This window comes from Cydia pomonella, chromosome 13, assembly GCF_033807575.1.
Source record: "Cydia pomonella isolate Wapato2018A chromosome 13, ilCydPomo1, whole genome shotgun sequence".
Lineage (NCBI taxonomy): Eukaryota > Metazoa > Arthropoda > Insecta > Lepidoptera > Tortricidae > Cydia > Cydia pomonella.
This window is the reverse complement of record NC_084715.1, coordinates 19,264,148-19,283,055: the sequence shown is the minus strand read 5'-3', so window position 1 is coordinate 19,283,055 and position 18,908 is coordinate 19,264,148. Positions and strand designations below refer to the sequence as shown.

Genomic DNA, 18,908 nt, shown 5'->3' with positions numbered 1-18,908 from the left:
ACAGTTATCAATGCTTTGTTAGATGATAAATAAATAAATAATAAATAAATATTATAGGACATTATTACACAAATTGACTAAGTCCCACAGTAAGCTCAATAAGGCTTGTGTTGAGGGTACTTAGACAACGATATATATAATATATAAATATTTATAAATACATAGAAAACACCCATGACTCAGGAACAAATATCCATGCTCATCACACGAATAAATGCCCTTACCAGGATTTGAACCCGGGACCATCGGCTTCATAGGCAGGGTCACTACCCACTAGGCCAGACCGGTCGTCAAACCGTCAAACGTGATAAATGTTTATAATAAACCCGTAAGCCATAACTGTCTACTGTTTTTCAGTCTTTGAAATATTAATCTCCGCAACACTAACACAACACACACACACAACACTTAACTGGCCCCAGGTGGATCTTTGTCTTTGCAATCAAATTTATTAAGCCTTTACCATATATGAAGCCATATATGTCACTTATAATATTCAACTCTATTGAAGTTTGAATTTAAACTAATAATTTTATATGGAATGCAGCAAAGATTGTCAGTGAAGGGTGTGGCCAATGGTTCCTTACAAGTGGTTTTAAAAGTATGAAATTTATTTGAACCTTGAAATTGACTCCCCAACCGATGGTTGATGCAAGAATAACATTAGAACCAGTAGCATTAATAAACAGAGACAAGAAATAAAAACCAATATGTAAATTCTGGCCTTACAATAAGTACGCTGACAAAGTGATAAATGCGGCATTTCAGCCTCAAAAGACAATACGTACAACTTTTTGTACATGTATCACGATCTATTTTGAACATGTATTTTAAATAAGAATTTCATTTTCAAATATGTACATAACAACTACTTTTAGTTATCAGGAGGTTAGTCGACGACTTACAATAATGTGTAAAGACGGCAGACCCCTTTTGTAAAAAAATAAAATGAATAAATATTATAAGGCATTATTTTATTACACAAATTGACCAAATATCAAATATCAAACATTTATTCAGCAAATAGGCCACAGGGGCACTTTTACATGTCCATTTTTACAAACAATAAATTAAAAAAAAAAAAAATTACAAATATCGAATCTATGAAATAATAAATACTTTATTAGAGATGTATACTGTCTCTAAATGTCAAATTACACAAAAAAAAACTATGATAAAAAAATAAAACCATAAAATACTAAAATTCTTTAGAGATGTATAAGTCTCTACGTGTCAGAGATAAAATATAAAAATATATATTAAATTATCCTTAGAGATGTAGAGGGTCGCCAAGGCTTGAATTCTTATATAAATAATTAAAAGACAAAAAAAATAAAACAGACAAGAACCGAATGAAGTGTCTCACGTTAATGTCACTCAAAAGTAAAGTTACATACTTTAACATAACCTGTACCCCGTGTAAGCTTAAACAGACCGGTCTCCACAAACAGTACAGTACAGACCACGACAGTAAGCTCAATAAGGCTTGATGTAGGAAGTTATTACATAGCGCCAAAAGATTTATACATATTGCAATTTGTCAACACAATTATTTGTTTTTTATTATCACTTTTTCGTGGCGCCACTATGTTAATTGTTTGTGTTGTATTATTTTCATACAACACCTAGTTATCTCTTATCTTGCTGTTTGTTTTTAATATTTTACTATCTGATACAAATATGAGTAATTATTTTCTGATTATCTGTACACTGTAGAGGTAGAAACAGTTTTACTCAATATTTTATTGATGATTAAAGTAGATCTGATATTGTTAAAGTTTACCCAACTGTTAACCTTTTGAACGCTTTATGTCATAAACACAAACATCACTCGAACGCCAAGCTCCCGGGGGCAAGCAAGCTAATGTAAACCTTACTTGAAAGTATGAAGGTTACTTGGACAGCGAACCTCATGACATCTATAGTTGTCCTTGGCGCTGTGGGCACGACTAGTAACGACGCCTTTGCAAGTTCTTGGCGTTCAAAGGGCTAAGGAAAAACCCTCATGACTTCTATTTGTAAAATTAGCTTAGCAGCACTAGTTGCTTGCTTATCCAATCCAATCTCTTATATCTCACCTGTCTGTCTTAAACATATCGGTACATATATTATCTATTTTTACAAGCTTTTATTTAACTTACCTGTTAGTATGTATGTTAGTTTCCTAACATTTTCTATTCACAATTACAGGTAGATCAGTTCGAGTCAGAGATCGAGTCGCTGCTGGTCGGCAAAAAGAAGCGGCTGGACAAAGAAAAGCAGGACCGCATGGAGGAGCTCAAACAGAAGCTAGAGAAGCACCGCTTCCACATCAAGAAGCTTGAAACCTTGCTGCGCATGCTAGACAACATGTCCGTTGAAGTAGAACAGGTAAAAACTACATATCCATCATTCATAGATAAGCGATTGGACAAATTTAGGGTTTGGTACCCAAAAATTACTAAGACTCCGCTGTCCGTCTGTCACCAGGCTGTATCTCATGAACCATGATAGATAGTTAAAATTTTCACAGATGATGTATTTTTGTTTCCGTTATAACAACAAATACTAAAAAACAGAATAAAATAAATATTTAAACCCATACAACAAACGTGATTTTTTTTCCGTTTTTATAAATAATGGTACGAAATCATTCGTGCGCGTTTTTATGAGAGACAAATAAATAAATAAATAAATATTATAGGACATTATTACACAAATTGACTAAGTCCCACAGTAAGCTCAGTAAGGCTTGTGTTGAGGGTACTTGGACAACGATTTATTATAATATATAAATATTTATAAATACTTAAATACATAGAAAACACCCATGACTCAGGAACAAATATCCATGCTCATCACACAAATACATGCCCTTACCAGGATTTGAACCCGGGACCATCAGCTTCGTAGGCAGGGTCACTACCCACTAGGTCAAACCGGTCATCAATACATCATTCTAGTTGAAATTAGGCCTAAAGCCCTGCGCAAACTGGCGGATTTCCGCGAAGCGCGCACTGACGAGGGAAAATCCCTCCACACCGGGAGCGCCCGCCACTATCAAAAGGGATAAGGAGTCACGTCACGCCCGCGGGCGCCCGGGAGGCTCCGGCGCATGTCGGTGCGTGCGGGGCCAGAGGATAACGCGGAGAGCGTTATACTCTAATGTGCTCCTCATGCCGCGGAAAGATCCTCCGTGATGCTCCGAAGTTGGTCTCGGACCATTCAGATTTATACCTTATTGAAATAGGAAAATCAACAAATCAAGTATTTACATTTGTAGAAGCACTAGATCCATAATTTATTAAAAACACAATTAAAATCATATCAAGACAGATGTTAGATCCACGACGCAGGCTTCGTCAATAAATACAAGCAAAAAAAAAAAAAAAGCATCCACAACACGCTTCGTCATCGTAATATGCACCTATCCTACAAAATATATATCCACAACACGTTTCGTCAACGGCCTACCTAGTATCTATATAACAAAAAGCAATAAACAAATAGAAACCTACCCCCCACTCTGATTTTCACCCGGACCAAAAGTGCCAAAAATACTGGCGGCATTGCCTCGCTGAATGGCCAGTGATATCTGCTGGACCAGGGGCCAGTGATATCTGCTGGACCAAGAAGAAAAATTGAAATTGAAATTGTTGGAGGAAAATTGTATGTTGATTGATTTAATGTCCGTTGGTGCAGGCCTTTATTGGAATAGTTTCGATTTTTAAGTTAAATGTGTGAAGTCTGTGCGGAAAGGTAAGAGTCGTGAAATGTATTGGTCCCCTTATATTCCACGACTCTTCTCTTCCCGCACAGATTCTAACTGGTAAAAAAATAATGACTCGCCGGAATTCCGACTCTACATCCTCTGTTTTGGAAACCGCACGTCTTATTGATTGGCCTCTACTGCTAGAATGCCCGTAATTCATCTGACTGTTACCTACATACACGATTTAATAAGTACACTACATGACAAAGTATGGAAGGCTTGTCCCATAGTCACCTGCTGACAAAATTAACAAGCAAATTTTGGTGAATAGCCGGGTCCACACGGAGCGAGCATACGCGCGAGGCAATTCCTCACGCACAAATCGGCCAGTGTAGACGTGCCTCGGTCGAGGCGGCGCGCTCGGGCGAGGAAAACGCATGCGCCGCCTGCTTTGAATCATAATAACAATGACGTTAGTCGTTTTTACGGGTTCCAGTTTTACGGAAAATGGTGGAGCTAAGCTCTCCGAAACATGTCGCCCGAGTGACTAAAACACGTAAATCATGCGTTACATCAAAAATTATACAATTAATTTAACACTGACCGCCAAAGACGTGAACTGACGCGTACGGCTACAGCACAATATGAACCTTCGTGCATTCCGACAAGGTTCACGGTGACGCGCTACGCTCGATAGGCCTAGGACTGGACGCTCGCGGCGCGATGAATGAATCTGTTTTGGACGACAGCGGTGGCCGCTTGCCGCGCCGCGCGCCGTGGGCGTCCAGTCCACGCCCTTAAAGCTTTCCTTGTTGTAATAACTAAACAATGCACATACAAGGCGTTACATGGCATGATTATAATAATACCTGTTATCAACCACTGGGTAGAAAGCGCCGGACACCTCGACACCCCTGAGCCGCTCACACCGGTGTTGCTCCTGGTCGTCTTCACGACGGCATTATCAGGGGCCCATCTAGTGGGCGGCGAGTCACCGCCTGCCTCGATAACTAGTGAAAACATTGTTATGGCAGGTGTCCGGACCTCTTTGCTATAACCCAATCTCATTGCCCTCCCAAACTTTAATCCATAGACCGTTATACTGTTCACTTTTACTACAATAGTCCCAATGCCTGCTGCGACCGGTTCATGGGTGTCTATTGTTGCGCCCGTGAACGGGTTCCAGCAGGCGTTCTACATGACATTAAAGCTCTCCAAGAGGCCTCTACGTGTTGGATCTATATCCCCACGCAAGCCTATCAAAAGACCGGGATTTATAGGCCCGTGAAATCCAAGGAGATACAATAATAATAACCCTAGGTTAGGTTTTTTATAATGTGTTTATATCTCTTGTATTGTTTTGTAAGTGTTTGTATATTTTACTTTTATATACATATTGTAAAAATCCTAACCTAAGAAAAGAAATAAATAAAGGAAATAATAATAATAAAGTACTTTATTGTGCACTACAAAGAAAAATACAAGTTACAAACAAAGAAAGGACATAAGTGAGTAGGTAACATAACAACAAGCAGACTTATCGCTAAAAAGCGATCTCTTCCTTTGATTATCTTTTGCATTACCTCAGGCAATAATTTTTTTTCACTTAGTTTTTATACGGTTCTCGTGCCTTAACCTATTTCTCTCTAATTTCCAGATAAAAAGGATCAAAGACGACGTAGAATACTACATAGACTCATACTTAGAACCCGGCTTCGAAGAAAACGAGTACATATACGACGACATCAACGGTTTGGACGAAATAGAACTCAGCGGCGTCGGGTTACCATCCTCCGCCACCACGGATTCAAATAGTAACGAGTCAAACGGCTCGCCCACTAGCATTATATCAGGTACTTTACATAGTATATATACATACACTCACATTGTCTCATACAACCTGGCTTCGAAAAGAACGAGTACATTTACGACGAAAACAACGATTTGGACGAAATAGAACTCACCGGCGTTGGGTTACCATCCGCCACGTCTATAGAGTCTAATAGTAACAATTCAAACGTCTCGCCCACTAGCATTAGGATATCAGGTACTTTACATAGTAAATATACATACACTCATATCGTCTCAAACAACCCGGATTCAAAGAGAACGAGTACATTACGACGAAAACAACGGTTTGGACGAAATAGCGTCGGGTTACCATCCTTTGCGACTACAGTCTCTAATAGTAATGATTCAAACGGCTGAATTTTACAGAAATAAAGCCAGAATTATGTAGGGCTGACTTGAAAGCCAAGGATTTGCATTCATTTGTCTAAGTTTAGTTAGGTTTGTTAATATTAGGTCCAAAGGCATTAGGCTTAACCCCTGGAACGCCGAACCGACAAACATACTTGTACCCGTCAGATGCCTAGTGCCGGATTCGTCCCATCCCCCTCAAACGCCGGATAGGCTCGCGTACGTGCACCCGTTGACTGCCGCGACTTATATTGCATTGAAATGCAAGTAATATAAATCTCTATTTGTAAGTGTTTAGATATCAAAATTAAGTAAGAATATGCTAGAATAAATTTGTTGACTGATAAGGCACAAGGCAGTTGAGACAGTTTGTACAGATCTGGGACTAGGCAGTAGACGGGTACAAAAATTGAAGACCCTCTGGCAATTGACAGGACTGGTACGGATCAGGTACTAGCCGTCCCAAGGGTTAAAGAGTTTTAATTTTATTATGTTAGTTTTAGTTTTTGGAGCGCCATATAGTAACTCGGAAAGTGATTTAAACCGGCGCTTACGCTCCTTTCTGTTGGTGCCATTCATTTATTACGTAAGACGATTTTTGCCTATGAAAGAAAAAATAACAATAGGCCGACCCCCTCCCATGTCTCCTTCTTCGCGTTGTCCCGGCATTTTGCCACGGCTCATGGGAGCCTGGGGTCCGCTTGACAACTAATCCCAAGATTTGGCGTAGGCACTAGTTTTTACGAAAGCGACTGCCATCTGACCTTCCAACCCAGAGGGTAAACTAGGCCTTGTTAGGATTAGTCCGGTTTCCTCACGATGTTTTCCTTCACCGAAAAGCGAGTGGTAAATATCAAATGATATTTCGTACATAAGTTCTGAAAACTCATTGGTACGAGCCGGGGTTTGAACCCGCGACCTCCGGATTGCAAGTCGCACGCTCTTACCACTAGGCCACCAGCGCTTCTACCCCCTCCCATGTGTTTAACATTTATTTCGTAAGAATCGAAGTTGTTTTTATTTTATGGTTATAATCAATTTGGGTTTTATTTCAAGGTTTTTCTTCATCTTTCATTTTTTTATCAGTCCACAGGGGCTCAAAATACACTCGGGAAGTGGATCTGCTATTGAAATATCTCTGGATTAATAGGTTTCAAAGTATAATCTTAACTTAGCGCATCTTTGTGATCTTATGTAGGAACTATCAAGACTCCTTACCACCTGATAAGAAAAAAATAAAACATGGTGGAACCCCCTCCCCTGGGAGAAGCGTCCCAGAAGCGCTGGTGGCCTAGCGGTAAGAGCGTGCGACTTGCAATCCGTAGGTCGCGGATTCAAACCCCGGCTCGTACCAATGAGTTCTTCGGAACTTATGTACGAAATATCATTTTATATTTACCAGTCGCTTTTCGGTGAAGGAAAAAATCGTGAGGAAACCGGACTAATCCACAAGGCCTAGTTTTACCCTATGGGTGGCAAGTTCAGATGGCAGTCGCTTTTGTAAAAACTAGTGCCTAAGCCAAATCTTGGGATTAGTTGTCAAGCGGACCCCAGGCTCCCATGAGCCGTGGCAATATGCCGGGACAACGCTAGGAAGAAGAAGTGGAACCCTCTCCCCCTAAATAGTCTCACGTAATAAATGAATGGCCCCTTGAGTGTAAATCATTTTGTTATTGCCTTGATTGTTTCATATGGTTATACTATAACCGTTGTAGTGTATAGTTCGTGTCATCCACGATGGCGCGCAGATTTGTCAAATCTAAACTTTAATAGTATGAAATTACGAGTCACGGCACGCGTCTTCGTGAATGACACGATCTTTAATAAAGGTAAATGTAATACACAATACATATTACAATTATAAATAACCAGTTAGAATAGAAGCATACGTTTTTATACGTGAAAAATGTAAATAGTTTTTACTTCTGATGGAAAACTTTTGATGCATCAAATATTAGTAAACAAGTACGTAATGGTTTGAGCCATTGAGATAAGTATACGTAATCTTAACACGATTTTATTGCAAGTTTCGCCAATTTCTACTCTATTTTATTGCGGTTAAGGATCAAAATCGGTGAGCATATATTCCACGAATAATAATTAGTCACACGTGTATTTTGGCACGGCTTCATTGCTGATTGGAGACTGTCAACTGGATGTCAAAACTGCTGGATACTGAAATGTTGCTAAAATATATATTATTTTGTAAGAAATTTCACAAAAAAAAAACAATAAATAAGAAGCGCATCTAAGAAAATAATATTAGTTTAAAAGCGACCATCAGTGAAACGCGATCTTCGTCCTGTTGTGTTAATAATGTTAATAGTACCTGGGCGACCTAGCTTTGCTCGGTTATAAGTATTTATTGTAATATGGTGGTCTATAGGTGATAATCTTAACTACATTTTTTTACTAAATTAAACTTGTCTAAAACAATAAAAATTAAAAAATTATATATAAACTTGAACATATAAAAAAAAACAAAAGTTAGTTACCGTGCGAGATTCGAACCCGTAACACTCGTTTAGCAGTTCGCGTCTTAACCCGCTGGACCAGACGGACAGTGGCCGGTAATAGACCAGCGGTTGAACAAAAATGGGTTTCGATAATATTAAAGTTTTTTCTTTTTTGATATGTCATTGGGAGTATGTTAAATAATACTTTGGTAAAAAGTTAGAAATTTTAAGGTTGAGCTTTCGGTTATATTTTAATTTTTGCTAATAACTAAGTAAATATAGAATTAAAGTTACAGAAAACTTTAGCATATCGAATAACACTTCAATTTATGTACAATTTTCAGTTTTTAGAAATCTGGAACAGCTGCTTTCTAGTAAACGTAAAAACACGAGTTATTTTGTAAATATAGAATTAGAGTTGCTGATATTGCAAAATTACGATATTATCGATCAACTTAGTATTCTAGTAAAAAGTTAGACATGTAGACAATGTGCTTGTCTAGATATTGATTTCAGGTTAAGCAGTATAGCTAATATTGAATTAAAGTTTGTAGAGTTAATAATAATCGATCATCAACAATGATCTCAGTTACTAAACAAAAATTTAGAGATATAAAATCACGGCGACACTCATTACTGATATGTATGCATTCCTTGCTTATATAAATACGTTACGTTTCAAACGCGCGGCAAGTTTGCGCGCGCCGCGCGCTGTGGCAGGAGGCAGCGAACAACGGTAGTGGGGAGCGGGGTGCCCTTGACTGCGTCTACGGTCCATCAAAAAAAATCCTAAAGCGTGTTTTAAATTAATAGCAATAGAAAATTGTTATTTTGTTGTTACTATAATAGGTATTGCCCGCGGTTTCGTTCACGTAGAATTCGTTATCGCGTTACATGAATATTATTTATTTATTTAAACTTTATTGCACAAACAAAAAAAAAACACAAATGGCGGACTTAATGCCAAAAGGCATTCTCTACCAGTCAACCATTGGGTCAAATAGAGACAAAAAAAACACATTCTCATACAGATGACCACCCTTCCTTGTACCATTTTAAAAGCCAGTTGCAGCTTTTCTTTCCCGATTTTTTTCAGATGTTTGGACTTGGTATTTTCCTCGCGATAGTTATTTGTTTTAAGGGGAATGTTGTTGTTAACCGCTAATGCTAATATTGATAACCGATAGTTATATAGAGATACGTTATAATAAGGTATATGCACCCTCATGTTATTTATTTCTGATAAGAAATAAATGTAAGACAAAATTCACAGTGATACATTTCAAGTAGGTTGCCTTGTAAGATTGCGTACGGATAGTTTTTTTGTTTGTTATTTCATCGTATGATATATCAAATGAAAGCTTATTTGAAAGTTGCCGTATTAAAAAAGTTGGTCCAGTTAATGGTCGCCTAGATTAACCGATTTTTATATAAAATGTAGGCAACCATGGACTGGACCAACTTGTTAAAAAGGCAACCTAGTACAGTTAGTAATATAGTACCTGGGCGACCGAGCTTTGCTCGGTTATAACTATTTATTGTAATATGGTGGTGATAATGTACATAAACTTAAAAAGTAAAATGTGAACTGACAATTATTATTATTTACAATCGATTTTAACATTACAGCACTTGTCACAGAGTAACGCCATCTATTGTCGATTTCTCTTATTACATAGGTCATTTTTTTTTACTAAATTAAACTTGTGTAAAACAATAAAAATTAAAAAAATTATATATAAACTTGAACATATAAAAAAAACAAAAGTTAGTCACCGGGCGAGATTCGAACCCGTAACACTCGTTTAGCAGTCCGCGTCTTAACCCGCTGGACCAGACGGACAGTGGCCGGCAACACGAAATTAGTGACCATATTCTGCGTCGAAAGAAAAACGCATGAAAACTCGAAAACACGCGTTTTCCCAAACATAAGACTAATCTAGATAGATTGTATACCCCCAAAAACCCCTATATACCAAATTTCAGCGAAATCGTTAGAGTCGTTTCCGAGATCACAGAAATATAATTATATATATATACAAGAATTGCTCGTTTAAAGGTATGAGATAAAATAACTTTTCTTTTGACATATCATGTGACGTTTTCGTTTACACACTAAAAGCACAGTGTAAAAAGTAACAGTGGGCCGACGCCTTTGATGTTTGCGTAAATGCCGACACCGCTCAAGGTCTCCGTACCTACCTAGGGTTATCACAGACTTACACAACTGCCCAAAAGAGGATGGAAATGTTTTTAGTTTTCATGTTGTATGATGTATGTGTACTAATTTTACAAATGACGTCCATTTTGGAAATAAAGATGGCGGACGTCACTTTTTTGAAAAAGTCGTCATGGGTGTTGTTTTCTGGGTTTTTAGGGGTGTGGATTTCAAAAATGGCATCTATTTTGAAAATAAATATGGCGGACGCTACTTTTTGAAATGGGTGTCGATGTGTGTAGCCGTGATATCAACCACCTTTAATTCTAAAATGGTCTCTATTTTTGAAATCTGCACCAACAAGAACCGCCAAAATTGACGTCATTTTTGTAATTGGAACCCCGACGAACCTCGGAGATGACACCCATATCGATTTTTAAGAAATATTAATGTCCGCCATCTTGGATTTCAAAATAGACGTGTTTTTCGTAATCGGAATCCTGAGGAACCTCGGATATGACACCCATATCGACTTTTAAGAAAAAATAATTTCCGCCATCTTGGATTTCAAAATGAACGTCATTTTCGTAATCGGATCCCCGAGGAACCTCGGAGATGACACCCATATCGATTTTTAAGAAAAATTAATGTCCGCCATCTTGGATTTCAAAATGAACGTCATTTTCGTAATCGGAACCCCGAGGAACCTCGGAGATGACACCCATATCGATTTTTAAGAAAAATTAATGTCCGCCATCTTGGATTTCAAAATAGACGTCATTTTCGTAATCGGAATCCCGAGGAACCTCGGATATGACACCCATATCGACTTAAGAAAAAATAATTTCCGCCATCTTGGATTGCAAAATGGACGTCATTTTCGTAATCGAAACCTCGAAGAACCTCGGAGATGACACCCATACCGATTTTTAAGAAAAATTAATGTCCGCCATCTTGGGTTCCATAATGGATGTCATTTTCGTAATCGGCACCCTGAGGACTTTCAAAAATAATGAAAACATCAAATACTACATGATACATATACAAACAGAAGCAAGAAACAATTTCTTGCTTTTTAAAGTCTTAAACTACTCATAATTTCTTAAAATAAGTTATAAAACATGTCCGCCATTTTGAATTTGAAAATTGATATCAAAATTATGATATATTTTTGTTTACACTGAGACAAATAATTAGCACATGCCGTATGAAATATTTTAATTGTGTGTGTTTTTTTTATTTATTTTTATACTACGTCGATGGCAAACAAGCATACGGCCTGCCTGATGGTAAGCAGTATCCGTAGCCTATGTACGCCTGCAACTCCAGAGGAGTTACATGCGCGTTGCCGACCCTAACACCCTCCCACCCCTCGTTGAGCTCTGGCAACCTTACTCACCGGCAGGAACACAACACTATGAGTAGGGTCTAGTGTTATTTGGCTGCGATTTTCTGTAAGGTGGAGGTACTTCCCCAGTTGGGTTCTGCTCTAGATCTGGAATGACATCCGCTGTGCTGTGCCCTACCACACAGAGCCAGATGACATTTACAATGCCCATACCTCTCTTATAATGCCTGTGCTAAAAATGTGATTGCGAACTACCTGCAATAACTATACAGTACCTGGGCGACCGAGCTTTGCTCGGTTATAATTAACTATTTATTGTAATATGGTGGTGTATAGGTGATAATCTTAACTACATTCTTTTACTAAATTAAACTTGTCTAAAACAATAAAAATTAAAAAAAATATATAAAATTGAACATATAAAAAAAAAAGTTAGTCACCAGGCGAGATTCGAACCCGTAACACTCGTTTAGCAGTCCGCGTCTTAACCCGCTGGACCAGACGGACAGTGGCCGGCAACACGAAATTAGCGACCATATTCTGCGTCGAAAGAAAAACGCATGAAAACTCGAAAACACGCGTTTTCCCAAACATAAGACTAATCTAGATCGATTGTTTACCCCCAAAAACCCCCATATACCAAAGTTCAGCAAAATCGTTAGAGCCGTTTCCGAGATCCCGGAAATATATATATACAAGAATTGCTCGTTTAAAGGTATAAGATAATTAGGCATTAAAACACTCGTGTGATCTTTTTAAGAAACTCACTTCGTTCGTTTCCTAAGCCCACACTCGTGTATTTTAATGCCTTTTATTATGTAGCAGTAACATAAACTATGTTGAAAGTAAGTACAGGCGGCTAACACAATGGTACCAAAAGACAAAAGTTTTGAAAATGTAATTTTCATCATCGTCACTTGGCTGTACATTTGAGGGCCTATCGCGAACCACGTTCGACGTGTTACCTCTCTGTCGCACTTGTAAATTCGTACGTAAGTATGACAGGGAGGCAACACGTCGAACGTGGTTCGCGGTAAGCCCTCTGATGCCACCTCCATTAGTCTTTTGTACGCCGGTATAGCCTTCGACTCAATGTATAATCTACACTTTTTATGGAAACGTAGTTCCTCCTTCCCGTAGAAATATTTAACTTTCCCATCACCAAGAAAGATTATTTGCTCGCAGTTATTAACTGCTCAATTCCTCGTTTTTTCTCTGTTACTAAGTCAGTACAGTACACATATCAAACATTTTTCACTCATTTTGAAGTCATAATAACTTTTATTCTATAATTAAATTCATGTAATGTCCGCATCTAATTTATGTGCACGATAAATAAACAAATGAATGATTTGAAAGAAAAGACAAACAGCGCTTGCGAAGCTGAGCGGGGGGCGCGGGCGGGGCGAGGTATCTATCGCTCACTAGGTCGGCTACGATAGGCTCCCGCGCGCCGAGCCGACATGTTGACGGACCAGCGCGGCGTGGTTATGAATTTCGCGCCTTTTTAAGTTGATTTTACTATTACAATGCAAGCTACACACAGATATTTCTACCTTTCCATAAAATGGCTGCATATATTATTTTATAGTAATAGACTTATCTCTACGGACTTTAATTCAATATTAGATCTTACAGGACAAAAAACGCTTATTAATTGTAAAGCACATATCCTATTCTTCTAATTTTTTGCCTTGCCTATTAACTTAAGAATTTAGATATGATATTGTGGATTTTTCAAACTTTAATTCAATATTGACAAAATAATAAGCTAATTTGAGTTTGACAAAGTAGCACGTTGATTTTTTTTTCTAAAAATTTGATAGCATAAAGCCTCATACATATTATAAAAGACGATGCTTAAATTTTGTACTTTAATTCAAAATTCATCAATAAAAATACATAAATACCTTATTTATATCTAACGCTCGTTCTAAATTTTCTTCATATATTACAAATATGCTTAAAAATATGTCCCATACCAGATAAACATCACTTTTCACTCTTTAGAATTATCGAAACTTATAGGGCAAAAATCCGGTCCCACTATTGGTCTAGTAACACGAAATTAGCGACCATATTCTGCGTCGAAAGAAAAACGCATGAAAACTCAAAAACACGCGTTTTCCCATACATAAGACTAATCTAGATAGATTGTATACCCCCAAAAACCCCCATATACCAAATTTCAGCGAAATCGTTAGAGCCGTTTCCGAGATCACAGAAATATATATACATATATATATACAAGAATTGCTCGTTTAAAGGTATAAGATATCTCTCAACGCTCAACTCACGACTGCCAAGCAGTATAAGGCACAGCCTGGCTAGTAAGAAAGAGAAAGTATCATAGTTAGGGAGGGACAGAATGATATTACGCTGTTAAATATGGGTTTTTCTAGTGAGGAATCTGTATGTTATGATAAGATAACATATCGACCCTTTGTACTTTTTTTGTATTGTGGAATAAAAGTTAAATAAATAAATAAATAACATACAGATTTCTCACTAGAAAAACCCATTTTTTACAGCTTCATTCATATCATATCTAGTATGTGAGCCATAAATCATGACTCTTGCATTATGATCAATATGCTAAATGTTCTCTTAGACTTCCTGACGTAATATTTCTCTAAATAAATTGATTCATTTCTCGTTTCAGGAACAAGTCCCATTCCGTCTCCCACGTTAGAAGTCCACAACCACTCCACAGATTCCATAGACATTGAGAAGAAAAAGAAAGAAGAGGTCATAGCGAAAGTGAGTACCATAGACAACACGACATTCATTCATCATCTAACATTATATATTGTATATTTAGTATAATGTGGAGTATTGATTTTCCAAAATTATGTTGTTGGTTTTGGGTTCTAAGCTGATTATTTTTAAACTATAGTTAGTAGTCGTGGCAAAGAGAATTGATTGTAATAGAGAGGTAAAGTTTAAGAAAAAAATGTGCCCTTAGTTTGACATCCATGGCGCTGTAATGCGCCATATGATTTGCGGTCACTGAATTGTCAAACGTCAATTTTTTGACAATTAGAGTTACCGTAAAATGTATGGACAGCGCCATTTCGTTTACCTGTCAAATTCGAAGCACGACATTGTATTAGATTTTACACAACTTACTCAATCAATGTATCTTTGGTTCTATCTGTTAAGCGATTTCCGTCAATAGAGAAAAGCGGAAAATTTAAAAAATGAAAGCGCGAAGGGATATCGTGCAATAGAAAATTTGAATTTCGCGCCTTTTTCTATTGACAAAGTCGTTTGACAGACTATAAGATCCGACTGGTTTATCGGTGCCACGAGTGCCCACAGGGGCCCATTTCTCGAACGGGATTAGACTAATATTGTTAGTCCACGAACTGTCAAGTCGTATGGGTTACCATGGTAACACACTAATAATATTAGACTAATACCGTTCGAGAAATGGGCCCCTGATGAACGTGCTAACTGCATCCTCATTGGGCAGGACACAGAACGAAGCGCCTCGCCCGCGGCAAACGCCACTGCAATGCCTCGGACGAGGCATCTCGAGGCGTTCATTCTAAGTGGACCCGCATATTCAGATGATTATGGTTCTACAATAGCGTCAAACATAGTGTGCGGGTGGCGGTCTTCACATTGGATCCACTCGCCGCTACGGTGTGCAAACGGGACATCGTCTATATACTGTCTCGCTCATATCCGGAGCGGCGTATCAAAGTACAACCTGTACTTATAATCTGGCAAGCCAGCGTTGTCAATAGAAAGGAGCGAATATGAAAAATTCCTTTTTTTTTCGTTTTGTGAAAGTAGCATTTTTTTACTAACAAATTGGTTTGTCAGACTATATGTTCGCAGGTGTATACCGCACACGTTATCAGATGAGGCAAAGAGAATTTGAAATAGAGGTGTGTTGTCAAAGAAAACTTTGTAGTTACGTAAATTTACTGCCATCTTTCGACACATGATTAAAACTTTTACAACATTTGACTTTGATCCTTATTCTTTCACTGATATGTGTTACATTTTTTAAATATCAAAAAGTGGCGCCATCTAGAACAGCCAAAGGTATAGCAGCATCGTTTCGAGCGGTGGCGCCATAACCTTTAGATAGTGCCCGGTAAGATGGCGCCACTTGATATTTAACAAATTGAACCCATATCAGTGAAAGAATAAGGATCAAAGTCTAAAGGCGTTCTAAAAGTTTTAATCATGTGTCGATAGATGGCAGTAAATAGGCTACAAAGTTTTCTTTGGCAATATTTCAATTAGTCTTTGGATGAGGGTAGGCTGGAACCCAAAACCTTGCGGCCTGTGTGTGTTGCTATATTGTGGTGTATATTTGCAGCCGGTAAAGCCCCTGCCGCTGCGGGCGGCGAGCAGCGTGGTCAATAATAGCACGTCACTCGTTAGTTCCTTGCTCAATAACTCCGCCGCCTCCACCAATAGGTCAGTTCACTGACTTTCTTCTTATTGCTGTGTACGTGCTGAAACGAAATTCACGTCACTTTAAACACGCTGCCCCAATGTGTACAGCAGGCCTAATTTAACCCTTTTCTTGCTGACGTATCTTATATGATACATAATTTTACATCCTCATTTTGTATTTTTTTCCGTAGAAAAGGCTCGTGTTATGCGGCTTGAATTCAGGTTTTTTTTTTTTTAAAGAAAACGGTCTATTGTTGATGTATGGTTAAATTAGGCCCTGTTTACACATTGATCCCACTATTCAATGTATAATTAGGCCCTAAGAAGTCATTAAAGTGAATTTTGTTATTGCACATAAACACGGCATTTTGCTAGAATTTATTAGACCGGAAACAATTATTTTACAACTATCATCTAAGATAAGATAAAGTACATTATTTTTCTCGAAATCTACTTTATTTTATTATGCTTTTAAGAATTGTTCTCGGCTAATATGGTAGAAGTAGAACACATTTTAAATAATAAGAATAGTTTTCAGAGTATATGTATCGTATACAATACATCCAACACAAGCGAAACACATTTTGAATCTTAAGACTAGTATTTTAACAAAAAAAAAACAATTAATTGGTACCATCGACCGTCCAACGTGTCTCGTAAAGCCTAAGCCGCCGATTGTTGTATTCTGTGTACTATGTCACATTTTATAGTATGGGTTGGCAAACTTTTAGAACGACCGCAGTTGAAATCAGTTATGATTCTAAAAATTTTCAACTTGTTGGATGACTTAAAGCGCCGCAATCGTACGGTCACGCCTGAAAATATCGATACGAAAAAAGTGCCAAAAATATGTATACATGACTTTATTGCCCATATATTAAGGTAGTGTATACATATTTTTGGCACATTTTTCGTACCGATATTTTCAGACGTGACTGTACCTGTAAAGGGCTACGTGCGGCTTCGTTTTGCCGACCTCTATTCTGTAGCAATGTTGGTGTCATTTAGCCGTTGAGAAAAAAACCGGGCAAGTGCGAGTCGGACTCGCGCACGAAGGGTTCCGTACCGTTATTTATGAAAACTGCAAAAAAATAATGTTTGTTGTATGGGAGCCCCCCTTAAATATTTATTTTATGCTGTTTTTAGTATTTGTTGTTATAGCGGCAACAGAAATACATCAGCTGTGAAAATTTCAACTGTCTAGCTATCACGGTTCATGAGATACAGACGGACAGCGAAGTCTCAATTGGTCTCGTTTAACCCTTTGGGTACGGAACCCTAAAAAGCCTTTCGCAGCAAAAATGTTACACTGGAACAGTACACAGCGCACGGCAGGAAGCGGCCACGGCCTTACGTAGTGAGTATTGACGACTAAAATGGTATTCCCCCGCAGCATAAACAACACGGGCGTGTCGGGCGCCTCCACGCCCAGCAAGCCGCCGCCCAGCCCGCCGCACCCGCCCCACCCGCACCCGCACCCCGCGCTGCACCGCCCGCCTAACAACACTGGTGAGGAATACTATTCCTATAAATAATAAACAGACAGGAATCCGCGGGGCTAAATTGTTTGACAAGTAGGGAGTTCCTGTATCGATAAACTCGACTATCGATGCTGGTTCTATATACTAGTGATCACTCGAGGGTTTGCTTGTAAAAATACGTTTTTATTTAGAGTAAATATAATAATTAAATAATAACTCAATGTACTCTTCTTCGTTTTTAGGACAAGACAATTTTATAATTTTACTCATCCCAATTTTTTTCTTCGTGAATGTCGCATTTACTATTGTTAAAGTAAACGACCAGAATTTGTTTCATATTTTCGGGTATTAAGCGTCTAAAATTAAGGGAGTAAAATTATAAAATTGTCTTGTCTTAAAAACGAAGAAGAGTACATTGAGTTATTATTTAATTATTTTTTTACTCTTAATAAAAACATATTTTTACAAGCAAACCCTCGAGTGATCACTAGTATATAGAACTAGCATCGATAGTTGAGTTTATCGATACAGGAACTCCCTACTTGTCAAACAATTTTGCCCCGCGGATTCCTATGTCTGATAATAGATGTCGTTCAAAGGGTTTGTGATACATGTGTGCTCATCGTCAGGAGTTGAGAGATATTCTGATCAATAGAATATCAGTCCTCGAACTGCTGCCGAACTAAACTACAGGTCGGTAACCCGCATAACAGCTTTTGCGGAACTGTGTCTATCGCAACTAATTTTATTGAGAGTGTGGAAAGTTGAAATAGAAATGTACTGAAGGTGTGAGGAACAAAAAAGTTAAATAGAAAATATGAGTTTTCTCCAATTTGCTCGGAAATTTACACCCTAAGGGAAGTTCTTCTATATAGTCAACTCAAAATAAATAAATATTATTATAGGACATTATTACACAAATTGACTAAGTCTTACAGTAAGCTCAATAAGGCTTGTGTTGAGGGTACTTAGACAACGATATATATAATATATAAATATTTATAAATACTTAAATACATAGAAAACACCCATGACTCAGGAACAAATATCCATGCTCATCACACGAATAAATGCCCTTACCAGGATTTGAACCCGGGACCATCGGCTTCATAGGCAGGGTCACTACTCACTACGCACTAGGCTAGACCGGTCGTCAAAA

General features: G+C 38.0%; 1 protein-coding gene across 4 annotated transcripts in view; it reads left to right on the top strand.

The window, feature by feature from the left end:
• LOC133524493 (CCR4-NOT transcription complex subunit 3) overlaps positions 1 to 18,908 on the top strand; it is a 46,743-nt gene that overhangs the window by 10,374 nt on the left and 17,461 nt on the right. For all 4 annotated transcript variants that reach the window (XM_061860556.1, XM_061860555.1, XM_061860558.1 and 1 more), the window contains exons 4-8: positions 2,191 to 2,370; positions 5,349 to 5,544; positions 14,515 to 14,612; positions 16,189 to 16,289; positions 17,662 to 17,777. In XM_061860556.1, coding sequence (XP_061716540.1) covers positions 2,191 to 2,370; positions 5,349 to 5,544; positions 14,515 to 14,612; positions 16,189 to 16,289; positions 17,662 to 17,777 — 691 coding nt within the window. The remainder of the gene's footprint in view (positions 1 to 2,190; positions 2,371 to 5,348; positions 5,545 to 14,514; positions 14,613 to 16,188; positions 16,290 to 17,661; positions 17,778 to 18,908) is intronic.